General features: G+C 39.6%; 1 protein-coding gene across 3 annotated transcripts in view; it reads left to right on the top strand.

Annotated features, from left to right (window-relative positions):
• The first annotated feature begins 3,140 nt into the window (after window positions 1-3,140).
• The window catches only part of PPP4R4 (protein phosphatase 4 regulatory subunit 4), a 57,643-nt gene continuing 40,363 nt past the window's right edge, over window positions 3,141-20,420 (top strand). The window contains exons 1-2 of one of the 3 annotated variants that reach the window (XR_010028277.1): window positions 3,141-3,355; window positions 3,870-3,943. Coding sequence is in view for 2 of the 3 variants with exons in the window: in XM_063160056.1 (XP_063016126.1) it covers window positions 3,242-3,355; window positions 3,870-3,943 (188 nt within the window). In the remaining variant the exon portion in view is untranslated. The remainder of the gene's footprint in view (window positions 3,356-3,869; window positions 3,944-20,420) is intronic. The other 2 variants (XM_063160056.1, XM_063160052.1) reach the window with 2 other exon arrangements.

Genomic DNA, 20,420 nt, shown 5'->3' with positions numbered 1-20,420 from the left:
GAAGGCAGGAATAACACTCTCTCTCTTCTTCCACTAGGTATGGGTGCCACTTTCCCAGGTGCACTGCAGTTGTCTTCCTCAAGAAAGGATTATTTGAAATCAGCCTGGTACTGTCTTTCCAAGGTTACACAGCCCCTGTGTTGAAATGAAGGCTCCAATTCAGTCTGGACTTCATTAAAGCAGCATGAAATAGCTCTTGATTCTAATGCAATAGCTATGACAAGGTTGGAATGAAGCTGAGAGTAGAGTTTTATTTGAGAAAAGAGAGGAATGGAAAAGGGAGGAGCTGAAAGCAGCAGCACTGGAAAGGAAGTCATACTTGGCTTTAGTCACAGAAGAGAATGAGAGACCACTTGCCTGCAGGTTTACTATCAGAGGGGATTCATTTTTATGTATGTGGTTTTGGAACAAAATATGCAAGCTTTATGTTTTCTGTCAAATGTATGGTTCAAAATGAGATATATTTATATTTAATCTAATTCCTTCTGTGTTTATTCTAGTCCAGTACTATATTTAGTGGAAAAAAAACTATTTTTCTTAATTCTGTTTTTCATATTTCCAGGATATTTGTAGGTATCTTTGACATATCTACATATTTTCAAGTTAATGGGAATCATGTCTGCTCAGTGTTTCCTGGACTGAGTTAAAAGGACAGTTTTTTAAAGGCAGTAAGGAAGAGATGTTTTTCTAAATGTTTACACATTTATAAAAAACTCTCTTCCTTAGTGGCTTACAAAGTTTATAATAAATGTTATAAAATGTAACATGACTAATCAGCCTAATTGCATATTTAAACTCTGTATTATTCAGTCTATAAAACTGAATTCTGGAATTCCTTGTTTGAAAACTTCATTGAGTTACTAGTTCAAGGCATTCAGAAGAAAATACCTTTGATTTCAGATGATATCTATGATTCATGAGAACTACTTGCAAGGTGAAATAACCACAGATTGGCTGTGAAAGAACTTGCAAAACGATTTTCCTAACTGTGTTTGGGATTTCAGTATGTTTTCCTAATACTTATCAGTGGCAGAAGCCTGCATGCCAGGATTTTATATTTAAGGAGGAAACATTGTCTAAAACTTGTTTTTTATTTCCTCTCATAGATCTAGTTCCTTACCTACTCTAAGAGGACTTAGGTTTAGTTACAGCTATTGTATTTTCTGTCTAATGATGCTCCCTGGTTAAAAAGATTTTGGAAAGGAGATGTTCAAAAAAGTGTTTCTTATTTTGATTCATCATCATACCTTGAAAATTCCAAATGGTTTTGGTTTGCTATTACATAACACTTTAATTACTTATATGTATATTGGATTAGATTTTGCTGCTAATAATTCTGTTGTACATTTGAAATTAATGAAGATCCTCTAATTTTTAATGTTTTACTGGTTTGTCCAAGCACAGGATTTGGCCTAACTGGTATACAGAAAAGTAATACATAGGGGACGATGTTTATTTTTTGCTAGATAAAAGCTGAGGTACTTGCCAGTCATAGAATAAAAATTAATACAATTCTGGGCAATATACCACATAGTATAATATAATATTTACAATTTTTGGAATTACCTCTAATCTTTTATCAACAAAACTGACTTGGTCATGTGGGCATTTCCCAAGGATAAAAAACCATCGCACCCCTTCAAACACGCCCTTGTGAAATATTTACAGCTTTTTTAATTCCTGGTCTCAGTGTGACTGATGTGCTCGTGTAACCATTGCAAAGGCCACTGTCTAGAGGTCTGGTGAATTACTTATGTCAGTAAATGCTGAATCTAACTCTGTATGATGATTCTTGTCCTGCATGCATTTTGCATCACTTACGCACTCCAAAAGAAGCTCTCTTACTAAGTTTTTAAAGATTATCCATGCTTATTTGTATATGAATCAGAGGTAATTAGCATACTTTTGTTTTGAAAAAAGTACTCTCCCTTTAGCCCCCAAGGCAATCCACATTTGTGAGCCAAAATGGTAAAGGCATCCAAGGCCTAACTGCATTTATCAGGAAAACTATTCCTGTTGGAATCTGTGCTGCTGCTGTGAGTGTGAGTGGTGCATAACATGGGTCTAGAATGCAAAAGGTGAGGAGTAAGAATTTATGGAGAGTGTAAGTCATGTCTTCGTCAGAGTTTCACCGTTTACTGCCGAAGAAGTATTTTTTTTCTTTTTAACATTAATATAATTCATTGGGGGAGGAACCTGGTTTGGACTTTTCATTAAAAACAGCACTTGTTTTCAGTTTCCCCGGTGTAATTTGATTTGACACAGCGGCGAGACGGGCGACACTGGTGGGGTTCCCAGCGCCGCTGGCAGGGAACGCGGCGCCCCTCAGGGGAGGGGTCGAGGAGCAGCGGCCGCGGCGCTGCCGCTGTGCGAGGGAAAGCTCCCGGAGCCGCACCGCGGCCGGGCAGCCCCGCCGGGCCGGCGGCTGAGGGGGCCGGGCAGCCCCGCCGGGCCGGCGGCTGAGGGGGCCGGGCAGCCCCGCCGGGCCGGCCGCTGAGGGGGCCGGGCAGCCCCGCCGGGCCGGCCGCTGAGGGGGCCGCGCCTCCGCGCGTTCCGGCGCTGCCGCGCCCGACGCTGCCCTGCCCTGCCTTGCCCTGCCCGTGGAGGCCGCGGTAGCGCCGCGTTGCCCCGGAGACCGGCTCGGCGGCGCTGGGGCTGCCCCGGCCGGGGGCTGTGGCGCTCTCCCGGGAGGGAGGCGAGGGGCTGCGCCGCGGGACGGGGGCGGGGAGCGTCACTGCACCACAGCGACCGTCCCTCCTCCCGGGGCGGGCGGGGAGGCGGCACCCGGGCACCGCGGCGGGGCTGTTTCGCTCCGCTCCGCTCCGCTCCTCGCCCTGCCCTGCCCTCCTGCCCCGGCGCTGAGGAGCGACCCCGCGGCCGAGGGCTCCGCCCGGCCCCTCTGGTGCCCGGGGGCACCGCGGTCCCCGCGCCCTCGCTACGGACGGGGGTGGCCAGCGACGAGGGCAAACTTGGCTCGAAACTCCCGCCCGCCGAGGCAGCAGCGGCCGCGGGGGCTCTCGGGGCTGCGGGCGCCGGCCCCGCCGCCTGGCCGCCCGGGCGGAGCGGAAAGTTTGCCGGCAGGAGGCCGGGCGGGGGTGGCGGCCGGCGGCGCTGCCGCAGTGTGCGCGCCCAGCCGGGGCCGCTGCCGGCCGCCGGAGCGCCCCGGGGCTTCGCTCCTGCCGCCCGCGCTGCGATGTGAGGCTCGGGGACAGCGACGGCTGCCGAAGGCTTTAGTTGTTACATGCGCCCAATAATCTTCTCCAAAATGGATTTTAGTCATAGCAGTCTTTTTGGATACATAGAAGACCTGCAGGAACTAACTATTATAGAGAGGCCAGTACGCAGGAGCCTGAAGGTATATATACCTCGAAAAAGAACGGTGCTTTAAAATCCATTTTAAATTGGGTCTGTTTTAATTATGAACAGATAAGTGAATAGACGGTTTTTCTAGCGTTTGTTTGGGTTGGTTTGTTTGTTTGTTTGAACAGCACCAGGATATGAAACGTTCTCAGTCATTTATTTTATAATAAACAATCTCGAATTCTATATAGCAGGGATTTGATGTTTTCAGTATAAGAATATTAAGATGGGAACAAATAGATTAGCTTGGGTCTTCAGATTAAATTATATGCAACTTGTTTAATAGTGATAGTGTCTGACTTGAAACTGTACTTCTCTGACGTTCCGTCTTTTCCTGGTGAAAGATTTATGTGATTGAATTTGAAATGTTGGCTGGAGGTTTCATGAATAAATTCAGATTACTCATGAAGCTATCCCTGTATATGTGGGGAGAACCAGGTTGTTTTAAGAATAAAACAGTGAAGTAGTCAGGCATTGTAAACTCATAATCTCTATTTCACACTTGACAGACACCAGAAGAAATAGAAAGATTGACAGTTGATGAAGAACTCAGTGATATTGAAAGGGCTGTTTATCTACTCAGGTATTTCCTAAAATGTTGCTGTGAAACATTGCTGACCGTTGTGTTTACATACAGCTTTTTTAGTGTTTTACTCTTCACTCCTTTTAATTTTCTGTCTATTAGTAGTTCTTTTGCCTTCAACTTATGTTAAGCATATAGGCAAGATGAAAATAGGTATTGTAATTCACAAAAAAATCACCCTATAAAGGGGTGTCTGTGTACATGTATAAGAATTTCTGATCTTTTAATATGTTCCTCACCAGCACAGAGTTGTACTTAATCATCTTTCCCCCTGTAGTTGATTTTGCAAGATTCCCTGAGTGTCAATGTTATTAATACCAATAATTCAGGGAGTTCATACTCACTCCAAATATTCACTCATGGGCAGTTAACACAGGCTGGTAGCAGAGCTGCTCTAGCATCCTGTGTGTGTTTGGACTTTCAGAAGAGAAAACTTGAGTTGTCTATACATTAGTTCTATAGTCCTTGCGAATTACTGTAGAAAATACTGTGTTAATACTTCCCTCTGTTCTGGTTTTCATCATCCTACCTCCTCCTTTTTGTTGAAAATATTTATTTGCAGATATTTGAATAACTTAAATTTGGTAGTTTAAAGTATGGATCTTTCAACTACTGTGTAAGTCATCTTTGAGAGTACAAATGTTCGGGGGGATTTTGAGTTGAATATGCATTTTTAAACAATACCTAGTAATTGGAGAACCAGCTGCAGCTCACTCTCAGTTTGCTTATTCTGCTATTTTAAGTGCTTTTCTAGTCTAAGCCTGTGCTCAGTATTTAGAGTAGATATTCTTGGTGATACAGTTTTCTCTTTTTGGGCTGCATGGCAGTATTTGTAAGTAATCATTTTTGACTACTGATACTGCTTTTGATACTGACTACTGAAATTTATTAAATAGAGGCTTTTAAAACTTGCTTTGCTCTTAGTTGCTGTAATCAAAGCAGTCTGTTGACTGCAGGGAAATTCAGAGGAAACAGTTTGCATGTGGTACATATCACTGAAAGGATATGTATCCATTCTGGGTTTTACCTTACAACAACCAGCATAGATGATTTTTTTCTTTTCCAGTGTGTAGCAAATTTCTTTGCTTCTTTTCCACTTAAAAATCCATGTTTCCAGCATATATGTCTTAACTAGATAATTGCCTTTTTAAATGGCATTCATAGCTTTCATCTTACCAATTGCTTTTCAACGTGGCCTTGACCTTCTCCTGACATCTTTATCTGATTTTCTCTACTCCAGCAGCTGTTTGAGACATAACATTCTTTTTCTTTTAAGGAAGTGTTAATTTTTCCCTCTGTATTGTTCTCATTGCTGAAAGGAACCTTCAACTCTGCTTGATATGGTTTTTGTAATCTGGCCTTACTGTGCATGTATGTTAATACAGTCATCCAGTGGAAGCTGTTGCTGTTGAATAGCATGTTGCTGTCCTTGTACTGAGTGGAGTAAAAGCAGAGTTGAAAAGCTGCCTGTAACCTAGTAGTACCTTTTATATATTGTACAAGAGTATGTACTTTTGGCTTGTCAGGAATTTTTCATCTGTTTTAATACAATATACCTGCCTATTGCTGTCTGATAGTAGTGCCAGTCCAGTCTTTCTGTGCCTCATTTTCTCACACAAATGCATTATTCACTGTCCTTATGTAGGTTGTTCCTTATGTAGGACTAACCTTCATCTTATCCAAAAAAGCCACTGCCTTTTCTGAAATCTGTCTATAGAAATAGCATTGCTGAGGTTGAAACAAATTGTTAAGGACACCTCTGTTGTTTCCCATTTGGAAAGGATTGTGTTATCTCCACATACATTAAAATATACAAGAACAATAATACAAAGCAGATCTCTCATCTTAAATATCTACAGGTAACATCAGAGTACTACTTTTGTCATAATGGTTTTTGTATTGTCATTTACTTATTGCACCCTAATCTTCAAGTTGAAGATTTTAAATTTACTGAGGTGAGTATCTTCAGGGTTGCTTGTACAGTGCAGTGGAGCTGATTAATAATGGGTAAAAGCTTTGTATGCTACAGCAAAGCTAATGTTTACTAGTGATTTTCATTAGCTGGAATTTTGTATTCCAGCTAATGTTTACTAGTGATTTTCTGGGAAAGTTCAGAAAGAGTCTTCATGTTTTAAAGGCTTTCATTCTGAACAAAAAACTCAGCTACTTTCTTCTCTTTTCACATCATTTCCTTTTAAAACCTGCCTCCAGCTTTTCCTCCCCACTCTTGAGCTTCAATTTCCTTATATGCAGAGTTGTTGTATGTTTGTTAGATATTTGTTTTTAGAAGATTTCTGCTCCTGAAGTCTTTTACTATAGTGGTCTGAAAATGGGTACATTGAGATCCAAGTTGGAGAGGATAGATTTTCTTTTTTTTCCCCAGTGACTGATTCTTGCTAACTGTATATATGAGAAGGTATTAATTTTCCAACTTTCAGAGTTTCATCAGTTATTCTTCTCTTTTCATTTCTTGTGTTCTTTGCTTCTCATTTGCCAGTAGTACCATACAGTTTCTGGTGTGGACTTGTACTTGACATTGTAAAGTTAATTGCTTTACTCATCCAGTATATATTTGTAACCATCTAATGATCATTTTGTATTTCCACAGTGTCTTGTCTGTGTCTAGCCATGATGTATGGTCACAGATTTTGTAAATTTTGGTTCATTGTGTTCTCTTAAGTGTGATGTAATTATATACCTACAAATGTTTTTAACATGTGGTGAGTACATTGATAGATGGATCTTATGTGAGATTTTAGGTCCATAGAGACATGATTTCATTGCAATTGTTTTTTTGCTGTTGCCTATCATTCTTTCATTCACATTCTAAAGTGATAATTGTAATTTTGATAATCCTGAAAAGGTAGTCTCTCTCTCATTATTATTGCTAGTGAATGTCCTTGCTTTCAGTCTCCCCTTTTCTGCTAGTACTGTTTTTCAGATAACTCTGTAATGAGGTAGATTGATAAGAAGATCTAGGTAAAGTTGATAATTTCTGGTTGCATTAATTGTCAGATAAATCAACTCTTTGATTTACTACATCATGTGGATATAGAAACAGTTCTGCAAGCAAAAGGAGAGGCTGTAGTAGCTCTCCTGGTGGCTAGGGTTACTTTAATATGACTTGAGTGTAAGTGAACTACTGCTTTAAACCACTGATTCCCAGAATACTCAGTTTTAATTAGGTAACATTCTGCAGTTAGACTGAGCAAGTTCTAATTTAATAAGAATGTGGTAACAAAGTGGACTGTAATTTATTGTAATCTCATTTAACCTTGATTCTGGTAGAGGAACTGGGCTTCCTTAGACCAGACTGTCAGGGATGTTTATGAACTTCTCATTGAAACCAAATGGGTTTAGGGACTTAGGGAGGGAGAGGCATTTGAGTGTCTCAGATCTATGTTTTAGAGCTTCAGCTTGTGTGTTTGGTGGTTTCTGGAGCCTCTAACAGGAACCACTGAAGAGTTGTATTCTGTCTGCACTTTGCATGATGCTGGCCCAACAGAAGAACAAGGACAGCAAAACAGCTGTGTGTCTCAGCCCGGGTCAGTGTCAAGATTGATGGCTGATCGTAAAACCATCAGCAGATTAAGAGGAGCTGCTGGAACACTCTGAAGCAGCTGAGTAGTTTGCATTCCACCTCCGGGCATTGTGACCTCTACCAGGACAGTGGCAATAAGCAGCTTGGGGACAGTAATTTTCATTCCTGCTGTGAATTTTTGCCTGTAATTAGTTTTTCTGTGTTTTCTGATGCTTGATTGGTGTTATTGCTTATATTGATTTGTCTTGCTGTAGCTCACTCTTTTATGGTATACAGCCCAGAGCAGGTGTTCTTTGCCTGATGAGAATCTGGTTCTGGATGCTTACTGGCATAGGCACTGCAGGGTGGTTTGTTTTCTGAGGACTTTTCTGATAGATTTCCCTAGGGCTTTTGCATTGTTGTGTGTACTGTATGATTTTGTATTCAGCTACGTTTTTGTTTTTTTTTTCATTTGTGCCTGCTTAGTGTTAAAACTTCCAGACCTTGACATTTGTGTCTTACTCAAAATAACATAGTAATAATAAGTTATCAAGGTGGAAGATTGAGTTATTCACCCTTTTAGGAACAAAACCATTGTTTTTGGAGAGATCCTATCTATCAGTGTAGAAAACCACACAATCCCTTTCTAAAACATTTAACACAGTTCTTGAAGACACAATAGATACTCTGTCTAGACTGGAAAGAATTCAATGCCTCTAAAGTTATGGTGACTTAAAAAGGCCACAGCAACAAGAAGAAAAGTTGTACTTGATTGTACAAGCTAGCCTTGATTAGCTAAAGCATTCTCAAATTCTAAACATCTTTTAATGCATTATATGTTGTTGATTGTGAATGTCAAAGCCACTACTATTTAAAAGCTTGTGGATTTTTTTTTGGTCTGGTTTTTAGTGATGGTGTTAATTTTGGAAAATTTAATTTTTCTCTAGGTTCAGGCAAATCACTTAAAAATAATTTGATTTTAAATGAAAGGTTTTATTTACACGTAACTTTAGGAGCTGATTTTCTGCTTTAGTATCAATTTTTTTGGTGTGTTACATAATCATGAAAACTTGCTATTCTATTCCTGTTATACAGTTGATGGTTCTAATGGTATGCTAAGTGATCCAGCTGTAATGCTCAACATATTGGAAAATAGTTCTTCCATCTCTCCTGTCAAGCTGTAAATATCAATGTAAAAAGTATTTTTTCATTTTCCCTATCCTTTATTTTTCAAATTGCAACTTAAGTTTTATAAAAGTTCCATTCTGATTCACTTAGTTGGACAGATGAACAATTTGTTTGACCTTAAATGTGTTATGCAAATAAACTAATGAGTATAATATGGAGTCTTTCACCTTAAAGTAAGAGGTGCACCTGTAGACTCCTAAAGTGTTGCTAAGTCACATACCTTTATTTAAATTTAGCTTGGTGCAAATACTTCTGTTAATCATATTTGCTGAGTTGAAACTGCAGCTGAGGAGCCAGCTGTGAATATACAGAGGAGAGTTACTGTAGTGCATTGAGAAGCATTAAAAAAAAAAAAAGAGAGAGAAAAATTTCAGGTTTCTTTCTCAGGCTACAGTGCAGGAAGATGGCAGTGCCAGTCCTCTCCCTGTTCTAGTGTTTAAACTATGTTTGCTCTTTTGTCTGCACAGCACGCTGGGGACTTGACCTGAGACAAATCCTGGAAATGATGGTTAGTTTTAAAACTGATCAACTGTGTGGTCCAGGACTTTGTATACTTTAAAGAAGACCTGTGCCAGCACAAAGGAATTGAATAGGAGCATGGGAACAATGCTTGGGAGGGGGTGAAAAGCCTGAAACTTTGGCTGGTTTATGGTATTTATGAAGTTAGGGTTTCCTGGTGTCTGGTTTCACAGTCAAGCTGAGCTGGAAGAAGCTTTCCTGATATCCGAGAGAAGCTCACCTCTCCTTTCATTATGTGACTGCATGGTACTGATAACTTTTGTGTTCCAGCACTGATGCTATTGTAGCCCTGCAATCTCAGTCAGATTAGGGAATACATTCTAATTCTAACAAAATATTCAGATACTTTGTTCCAGCAAAGGGTGGAACAAAATGCAACTGCTCGTGCTGCTATAAATGAAATGTAAACAAGAAGTCACAGCTGATACATGGCTCTGCTGCCAATAGCAAACTAGATTTAGTTCTTGTTACTCTAATTTTGAATGTATACTTTGGATCTGTGAAGTACTGGTTGAAATGAGCAGAGGATAGAAAGTATCAGCTGTTGTTTGTATAACAAGGCTTTTGACGTAAAATGAACTAAAGAATCATGAAAGTTGTAAAAGACCTCTGAGATCATTGGGTCCAACCTTTGACTAAACACCACCATGTCAAATAAACTATAGCACTAAGTGCAATACCCAGCCATTTTTGAACACTTCCAGAGATGGGGAATCCACTGCTGCTCTGAGCAGCCTTAACTAAGGAAAATTCTTCTTGATCTTCAACTTGAACATCCCCTGACACAGCTTGAGGCCATTTCCTTTCATCCTGCCACTTGTTGCCTGAGAGAAGAGTCTGATCCCCACCTGGCTCCAAACCCCTTTCAGGCGGGTGTGGAGAATAATACAAAAGAGTAATCCTCTTCTCCTGGCTAAACACCCCCAGCTCCCTCAGCTGCTCCTCACAAGTCTTGTGTTCTGGACCCTTCCCCAGCTCTGTTGCCCTCAATGCTCCAGCCCCTCAATGTCTTGTCCTGAGGGCCCCAGAGCTGAGCACAGCATTCGAGGTGTGGCCTCAGCAGTGCTGAGTACAGGGGGACAATCCCTGCCCTGGTCCTGCTGGCCACACCATTGCCGGCAGAGCCAGGGTGGCATTGGCCTTCTTGGCCACCTGAGCACAGCTGGCTCCTGTTCAGCTGCTGTCAACCTGCAGTCCCAGGTCCTTTTGCACCAGGCAGCTTTGCAGCCACTCTGCCCCAGCCTGTCGTGCTGTGTGGGGTTGCTGTGAGCCCAGTGCAGAACCTGACCCTTGGACTTGTTGAACCCCATACCACTGTCCTCAGCCCATGGATCCAGCTTGTCCAGATCTCCCTGCAGAACCTTCCTACACTCCAGCGTAGCGATATTCCCACCAAACTTGGTGTCATCTGCAAACTGACCGAGGGTGCCCTTGATCCCCTTGTCCAGACCATTGATGAAGTTGTCAAACAGGGCTGTCACCAACACTGAGCCTTGGGGAGCACCACTAGTGACCATCTGTCAACGGAGTGCAGCACCATTCACCACCCCTCTCTGTATCCAGCCTTCCAAGCGCTTTTTAACCCAGCCAGCAGCACTCCCATCCGAGTGGTAGCTGTCAGCTTCTCCAGGAGAAAGATGGGGGAAACAGTGTCAAAGGCCCGCACTCTACACCACCCCTGCATGGCTCACCGGGTCATGAAAGGGAGATCAGCTCTGCGTGAGATTTGGAAGTCTGCCTGAGCTGTGATGTGTGAGACCAGGTAGCTCTTCCTTATGTGTTGTCAAATTCTTCTCTGGAGATGTCAATTATATTTGTGTTTCAGAGCATCTTTGCTCATGACATAAGGAGAAACTAGATACATTTTTGAAAATCAAACACAGTTGAAAAATATGTGGGTTTTTTTAACTTCTAAAAATTGTTCTGTTGTCCTAGGAAAACCTTATCATCCTCTCCTAGAAATGTTTGACATAGGAATATCCAGGAAAATATTTCCCATATTTCTTTCTTTCTACAATGATGGATCCCATACATAAATAGCCTGTTGCCCAGCAGGAGAGTGAGTTTCTTTTCTTTTTGTTTGGATGAGCACTTAATAAATAGGTTTAACATTTAATAAATAGGTTTAACAGTTGCACAGTTCATTTTTGATGTTACATAATTAATGTATAAATATCATAATTCTTCTTTATATCACCTTCCTTAGAAATTGCCAAGTGTTTACAAAAAAACATTTTGTGTGCATAAGGAGCTTTTATCCTCATGCTTGCTCAATAATACTAATTTAAAATTTATCATTTGCCTGCCTTGGCAAGAGATAATAATATTGGACTAGTTTTTGACAGGTTCTGGAAATGAAGATGTAGATGGGAAAGTATAATATTTTGTGTTAGAATACATCAAAGGTACAGAATCTTCAAAGAGTAGATCAAGCTGTTCATTTTTGGCCAGTCTGAATATGCTTTCACATGATAGTACCCTGTAAAATAATGACTGTTGTATGCTAGTGACCAAAACACAAATCTCTAGTCAATTGATACAGAATGGCTGGGGTCAGAAGGGATCAAAGGTCGTTTAATTCCATCCCCCTGCCATGGGCAGAGACAGCTTCAGCTAGGCCACTTTGCTCCAGGCCCCATCCAACATGGCTGTAGGTGCTTCCAGGGTTGAGAACTCTGGGCAATCTCTTCCAGTGCCTCTCCACCCTCACAGTAAAAAATTTCTTCCTAATACTCAATTTAAACCTACTCTCAGTTTGAAGCTGTGTTTGTCCTGTTGCTACATGCCCTTGTAAGAAGTCTTTTTTCAGCTTTTCTGTAGGACACCTTCAGGTACTCTAAGGCTTCTCTAAGAGGCTGCTCTCTTCTCCAGGCTGAACAACCCCAATTCTCTAAGCCTTTCCTCACAGGAGAGGTGCTCCATCCCTTTAGTTCTCGTTGTGACCCTCCTCTGGACAAGGTCTTTGTTACCCTTCTTCCTCAAAAATGTTGATGTCCTTTCTGTGCTGAGGAAATCTGACCCATCACTCCAGGTTGGGTGTCATCTGAGCAGGGTAGAGAGTCACGTTGCCTTGCTGGTCACATTGCTTTGGATGCAGCCCAGGAGACAGTTGGCTTTCTGGGCTGCTGCATAGTGCATGTTGTCATCTCATATCCAGCCTCTCTCCCACGAACACCCCCAAATCTTTCCCAGCAGGGCTGCTCTGATCTGTTCATCCCCTGGCCTGTGTTGATACCAGGGTTTGCCCTGACCCAAGTGTAGCACCTTACACTTGGTCTTGTTAAACTTCATGATGTTGTAGCAAAGCTCAGCTTGGTGTTGGTGGCAGACTTCCTGAGGCAGCACTCAGTCCTTTTGTCTGTACCATTAATGAAGATACTGAATGACACTGGTCCCAGTATGGACCTCTCAGGGACACCACTCATCATTGATGTCTATCGAGCCAATCACCACTATCCTCTAAATGTGAACATCCCACTGATAGCTTATTTACTGAACATGTCATTCTTGCAAATTCCTTCTAGTGTTTTGAGGACTGCTTTATTGTAGGCATTGGAAACCCTTCACATGTCATGATGTGATGCTTCTGTGGCCCTGCACTCTGACTCCGTATGTTGCTAGCACAAAGAAGAGACAGGAGTTAGTACTGATTCAGCTGCTCTTTCCCTAAAAGCAGGTTAGTAGCATGCATCACTACCTGTCCCAAAAAATCTGAGTGCTCTTGAGGCTCTTCAGAGAATGGCTCTTAGTGCTGATACACCCTATATTTTGCTTCAGGGCTTTTTAAAAGCTTTTCTGAATCTCTGCAAAACAAGATGGATAGAACTATATATTGGTTCATACTGCTACACTGTACACTTTATGTGAAGTTGTTTTACTGAGATGAAATTCTGATCATAATTTTAGGACTTCAGGAACTAGGACTGCAGTCTTGGGCCTGTATCTGTGCCTTTGCAGATATGCTGTGACACAAGAATTTGGAACAAGACAAGAAATAGCTTTGTTGAGATTTCAAATTAATCCTGCTCTCTGGGGTAAACTTGTATAATAGTTCATTTAGCTATTTTTAGAGTTAACTTTAGTAATATTAATGTTTTTTCCCTTGTTCCACCAGCTGGTACTCTAAATGCCAACACTGAGTTACCCTGGATTCTGTCAAGCCTTGGAGCCCAAAGCTTTATGTCACAGGAAACAAAACCAGGGTAATTTAATCACTTAAGAGAGAAGTTTTTTCACAGTGGAAACAGAATGGGAATGTAGACAGTCCTTGAGACTAAGCAACTCAAAGAGGTCTATATTATTCATTGAGAAGTTCTCCAACATTGGTAGGAACATCTTATTCAATCTTTTAGGGACAGTTTTTTGTATAAGAGAAGTTTTCTTTAGTTCTTGAGGACAAACAGAACAGGAAATTGAAGTGATTTCTATAGCAAGGGCTTCTATTGACATAGTCTGGTAAAACTCATATTACAGCTAAAGAACCAACTGTTTTCATTATACACAATGATAGGACTCTGTGCCTGAATAAGAAGGTCAATTCAGATTCAAAAACTGAGGCCAAAACTGGCATCTCTAGCCAAAGACAGTTATGTCCTCAGGCAAGGTTTTTTTAAAAAACACCAGTAATACAAAAGCACATTGATGGAAATTTTTCATAACTGAGTTTTTCTTGAAATTTACCCTTTGAGAATTGATGTGTCACTGGCATTCTTACATCTTGATTCTCCTCTCTTTCTCCCCAGTGAATCTTTACCTTCCTAGATCAGGTTGTGGATGTGTCTTTACAGTCTGAACAGTAACAGTATCCTTTGCAGGCTTGGAAAACCAAACTTTGACAAGATGGAATCTTTGCCTTGAATGCTAATTCCCTATGGCCCATCCACCCTTGTATGTGGAAGAAAAATATCTTTCTAGTGTAAGAGTGATAATTAAACAGAATGAGGAAAGGGACAAAGAACCACTTGAAAACTTTTGCTAGATCTCCTGGATACATCTGTCTGAGGCTTTTTTGCTGCTGCCTGGTACTTTTACACAAGCAGAAGGTACCAGATGTTTCACATCAGTGTTATTATTTGAACGGACTCTTGATGATGCAGGTATTCTTATTTAAATTATTCTATTTAGCTTCTTTTACATTCAGGTAATTGTTTCTGCATGTTTCTCTTTGCAAAACATTACCCTGTGAGGAGTTAATGTTAAGAAATAAAAATACCAGGCCTGGGATATGTCCCTGTATCTTGGTAGCAGTTGTTCTAGCAGCAGTTTTGTTTATTCCATGTTATGTGACTGTGGGCTGTGAGAATGTGTACAACTCTCATGCACAGTGTAGCTGAGTCATTCCTTGTCAGTCATATCAATTCAGAGCAGGACCAAGGGTAATTGCTCTGCTTTGCTGAACTCATTCACTGTTGTTGGAAACGTCTTGCCCATCTATCCCTTATATGTTACCTTTCCTAAGAGGCCACACATAGACAGTCATTCTTAGTCATTGCATAATTCCAAAATTGCAGCTGCTTTGTTTACAGAAACATGCTACAGTGTAAATTTAGCCTCAGTGTTTCTATATAATTCCTACTTTCACATTCTTCTACTTGTTCTTGAATTTACTATAAGAAAGTCAGGTGTAGGCAGTGTGCAAGCAGGGATAGATGAACTGGCATGAATGGAATTGCGTCACTTTAAGTGTGTGTGAGTCCAAGCTGAGTATAGTAGCAGAGATTTGTTGTAAGACTTCAGATATTCTTTTTAAACTGACAATGTTTGTAAGATTCTATAAATGAAGGTGACCCACATTGCTAAGTCAATATGATGTGTAGTGGGGAAGAAAGGCTGCAGTCTCAAAGAGCATAGTCCTACATTCTTTCTAATAGGAAGAAAAAGCAATTTATGCATTCTTCTTGTCCTTATCCATTTTTCAAGAATCATTCGGTTTAAGAGAATATTTCTAACTTTGGAAATGGATCAGTATGAGATTTTTTCCTAAGGCATTTTTCTCATAAGTTTTTAAAGTTAAATCTCCTATTTGATTGTTAGGGGAAAAATATTTTTTTTCTTTCCCAATTCTATCTTAAATCAGAATGTTATAATTTTTTTTTGTTTTTTAAATGGCAAAGCAATGCAACTTTAAATAAAAGTGCATAAGCTTCCACCGGGTTTTATGTGATAGTCCAAGAGAAAAGGTATAAACAGAAAGTCTTGGAGGACTTTTGTTTATCCAAGTAGCTTTGTGTCCCAATTGTCAATTATGCCTCTAGTAAAAATTCAACATTTTTTGAAGTAAAACCAGTAAATTAATTTGGGTAGATATCAATTTGCTTCTCTGTCTCCCCACCCCTGCTGCTTCCCATGGCTATTGTTGAACAACAAAGAACAACATTAAGCACTGCAGCCGCCAGTTTATGCTACAATTAAAGAAAGCCTGTTCAAAGCTGCTTGTTTAATTCCAAAGCATTTCTCTACCAGTTGGAGTAGACCAGAAAAGTTGGATTCCAGGTGGATTAAAGCATTTGGTAACACAATTGACATTACAGAGCTGTGAAGCAGAAGTGGCGTTGCACTCAATAAAACCATTGCATTTTGCTTGCAGTAGTTTATGCCTACAAAATGGGATGGTTTACTGTTTGTCTGTGCTGCATGAGAAGTGCAGCTGACCAGCTTGTAATCAGATTTTCTAAAGTGTATATACTGGCTTTTTTTTTCCTCCTCCTTAGTGAAATTGCTTGGTAACTTCTGTTACCAAGCATATATTGAGAAGGCTCAACTAGGGACAGAAATAAAATGCTTTAAATATGCTAATTGTATTTTTGTTGTAAATAGGGGTTGATTGTATTGTTTCTAGCAGAATAAACATATGTAAAAGAGAAATGTGAAAGGTGTCTTCTTTAAGGCACTTTTTTGTATGATATTACTGCTTACATTGTTGGGCAGGCTTGGAAATAAAAATCCTATCTTTAAATGGAGAAACAGAAAAGATCCCATTTTCACTGCTGAAATTGTAACTGAGCTTTTTGAGGGGGAGGATTTATGTCCATATTAAATAGCAAAACATGAGTCATTGCCTGATTGCTGTTCGCACCAAAATTTTTCTGTTATAAACAGTTAATCTCTTTTATATACTTTCATTTCAAAGCTCAGGACTAGAACACCTATTATCTCTGCCATTTTGGGAAACTAGAAGTTAGTTAGGCTATAGTTAGTTAGATTCAGAACAAGATTCAATTTTATTTTTGTTTTTTTCCAACTGCAGCAATTGATAGACACTAAATCAATGGAGAAAAGAATGATACTTAAAATTAACCTGCTTATTTACTACAGGTTGTAACCCAAGAGTATGTCTATTTCTTCTTGTTTTTATCATCATGGAAAGCAAACTTAGGTGTATTTTAAGTGTTACTTGTTAATTCTTTTGAACCGTGCATGCTTGTTGTATTGCAAGAAAATACTTGCACCTTAACTTTGTAATAAATCATTAGATGCATACTTGTATGTAAAAATCAACTCTTATTGTGGATAAATACACTTGTGCTTTGATCACTTAAACTTTCCCATCTATTTGAGAATGATGTGTTAGAGAGTAGATCAATAAAGTTGATATACAGATCTTTGTATCTTACATATTTATTGCAAATTCTGAGGGCATCAAGTAAAAATTTCTTCAGTGTCTCATCTTCCTTATTAAATGAAGGAGGTGGCTTTTTAAATGAACAGTTGGAATGTGGCAGCTTTTTGATCTGTTGGGTATAATGTCCCACACCCATAAAACCCATAAGCTGAAAAATATTCTAACTAGAGTTTAGTATTTGATAGGTTATTTGAGATGTTCATGACTCACTGTACCTGCTTTTTGGTAAAGGATGTTGGGAGTATTTTCCCTCGAATGTTATTCCTTCCCCTTTCTCACTTTCATTTTCTTTGCCCTCTGTGACTGAGAGTTTGCCTTAAGCTCATTATTTTCAGGGGACTGCGCAGTGAATGCCCACTGAGATGGTTTCTGTGACATCTGTAAAGATGGTGTTGGCTCAATGGAAGTTGTGTAGAACTTGGGAGTTCTTTGTGCATTAGAATAACATTGATAGCTTCAGCACTGTGGGCTGTGTGTATGGCAAATTCTGCCAGTCAATATCCATTTGCATGGATGCCTCTTCACACAGCTAACAAAAGTGTTGTTCATGAAAATAATATATTGTGTTAATACTACACTTAGCCTAAAAATGTATTGTTCTAAACCTTTCAGTGATCAGTTAAAGTTCTTTTTCACTAACAAACAAACCATAGGGAGAAGGGCAGGGGAATGGCATGCAAATAGTATTGTATCAATACTTTTAAACATTTTTCTTCTTCTGTGTTACTTTTTCTTCCATAGAATGATATTGATATCAACATAGTAAATACACAAGCCAGAAATTCTGGTGCTTAACACTGAATATATACTGTGAAAGATCTGTGCAGCTGAGCATATTTGATATGCATTGAAAGGAAAGAGATATTCTTTTCTTCAAAGATGGTTCTGGACTAATTTTAGTAAATGTGGGTGGAATTACTGGTAAATGTTTTTGTTTATTCTTTCCACTGCAGAACGTCAAACTCTTTTTGGGATAACTGTATGACTAGAAATAAGGTAATATGACTATGTGAGGAAAAAATAGTGTAGCAGAAGGCTATTTAAGATTATTTTAGTGATTTTGAAGATAGGGAATGTTACTAGGACTACTACAGTTACCTAAACATAATTGAGTAGTGTCTTGGATTAATCCCAGACAGCTGCCAAGCCCCACGCAGCCACTCACTCACTAGGGGAGAATCAGAAGGGTAAAAGCTGGAAAGCTTGTGGGCTGAGATTAAAAACAATTTATTAGGGAAAGCAAAAGCCATGCACACAAGCAAAGCAAAGCAAATTCATTGTTTCCCACAGGCAGGCAGGTGTGTTCAGCCAGCTCCAGGAGAGCATGGCCCTGTTGTGTGTAATGGTGAATTGGAAAGTGAAATACCATCATTCTAAATACCCCCTCCTTCCTCCTTTCCTCCCCACTTTATATACTGAGCATGATGCCATATGGTCTGGAATATCCCTTTGGTCAGTTTGGATCATCTGTTCTGGCTGTGTCTCCCCCCAGTCTCCCATGCACGTCCAGTCTCCTCCCTAACATGGAGCAGAAAAGGCCTTGGCTCTGCATAAGCCCTGCTCAACAATAACAAAAGCATCTCTTTATAATCTACCCTGTCTTCAGCACAAGTCCAAACCACAGCCCTGCACCAGCCACTGGAGAGAAAATTAACTGTACCCCAGGCCAAACCAGCACCGGTAGGCAGGAGGATTCTGATGGTGTTCTGATAATGGTTTTATAAAGAATGCAGATGTGGATTAATTATCTGTATATGCAATGCTTTTTTTTATCTACTGAGTGAAATTATTCTGTCAGAGAGCTGGAAATTTGGAAGATTTGTGTCACTACTTCAATTTATTATGTTAAATGTATTACCTGGTTTGATTGTCCACTCCAACATGGAACAAATGTTATGTTTGTTTGAGAGACATGACTCTAACTCTTCTATTTAATTAAGTAGCTGAATTTTATCCTGTTTTCCAAAGTGAACATAAAGCAAGTAAAGCACTTTTTTCTTTTTGACAGAACATGAATCAGGAACAGCTTGAAATTGAAGCAGTTTTTAGTTATTTGTGTATTTGCCTCAGAAAGCTGCCTTCGATCTATGGTTGCTTTTGATACATGAGAAAGCAGCACTAGAGTCAGCTGTTTGAGGCTGTATTGCTGATGCATGGAACTGCATCAGTCTGAAGGAGCTGTCCAATATACTTGAAAATATGAGTAAACTTGAAAATAGGAGTCCAAATTACTTGAAAGTATGAGGATTGAAGCTATGTATACTCCTTGAATAATGAATAGAATGTGAAACAGCAAAGCTTTCCACTTCTAACTTGTCGAAAATCTAGCTCTTATATGGAGTAAGTTCACTGCTCATCTTCATTTCCTAATTATTTTTTGCTTTTGAGTCATCAGGTCCTTAGAGCAGTAATTTGATAGAAATTTAATATGAACTGTTCAAAGTCATTCTGAGGTCACAGTTAGATTTCCTTGGCCAGGAATTAAGCTGCTTCTACAGCTAAAACTTAAATTGTTTCTAAAATTTTAGGTATATTTTTCAGTGCTCACATTTTGACTCCTATATTTATCAATTTAGTACATAAGCTTAGCTTGTATTATTAGATATAATGCCTATCTACTTACAATATATAGATATCTATATAAAGTGTATCTAAGATATCTAGTTATGATTTTCTTGTATATGAGGAAAATGCTGTGATCAAAAGCTTCAAACCCTCTCTTTATCCTTTTTCATTTTTATTTTCTTGTGGCTTTTCATTCAGTCACTGTACTAATACGCTGTACTTTCATTCTGTACTCAGGTTTTTTTAGTATCTTTATGATTCTTTTATATTTGCATTTTCTTTTGATCCAGTCCCTGTGCTTTTGAAAAAGACTGATCAACTCATGTACAAAGTGTGTTTTGTTTACCATTTGTCTGTGTTCTACTGTTAGTAGGTTTTTGTTATGGGAATTATAAGCCTATTCTAAAAAGTTTGAATTTTTTGAAAGATTAGTAGGAAGTTTTACTTGTGCTTTGATTCTAAAAGGCTAGGCTTATTCAGGCTTTTACCATTGTCTTCAACTCTTGCAAATACAGAAAGCACTTTTTTATGAAGCCAAGCAGCTATAGGCAGAAACCAGTTACCAGTTGCTTTCCTAACCTTTAATGTGCTTTTCTTAATAGCATGCAGAGGAATTGCAAGTGGATTTAGCATAGCATAATTTGTTTTTAAATGATTGAAGAGACTCAGCAAGGGTTGAGGTGAAGTGGCAGCTTCTGTTAGAGCTGTCAATAAATCCTGTAGAAATAAACAATTTTTTTAGACATGTGAGTCAGTTTAGAAAGGAGAGGTTGCAATGTACAGCTACAGCTTTCTTTTTTTTTTAAATTCTCATCATCTTCTAGGACTGTTAGATTAGAGTTGCTATGAAAAAGAAGTATGGAATTGATTCAAGATGGAATACGCTATAGTGAGAAAGGCTGAGAGGGCATGATAGAAATACACACAGTAATAAAGTGCAAGCTTTGGGATCTGGTGTTTATAATGCTACACACAGGTAAGACCCACAAACTGAAGAAGACTCTAAGTAGATTTTAGTACCTACTAGATAATTTAAAGTTTTCCTTTCTGTGTGAATGAAGTAT

The sequence above is a fragment of the Melospiza melodia genome, chromosome 6, assembly GCF_035770615.1.
Source record: "Melospiza melodia melodia isolate bMelMel2 chromosome 6, bMelMel2.pri, whole genome shotgun sequence".
Classification (NCBI taxonomy): domain Eukaryota; kingdom Metazoa; phylum Chordata; class Aves; order Passeriformes; family Passerellidae; genus Melospiza; species Melospiza melodia.
Note: the sequence above shows the minus strand (reverse complement) of the source record. Positions and strands in the feature narration are given on the sequence as shown.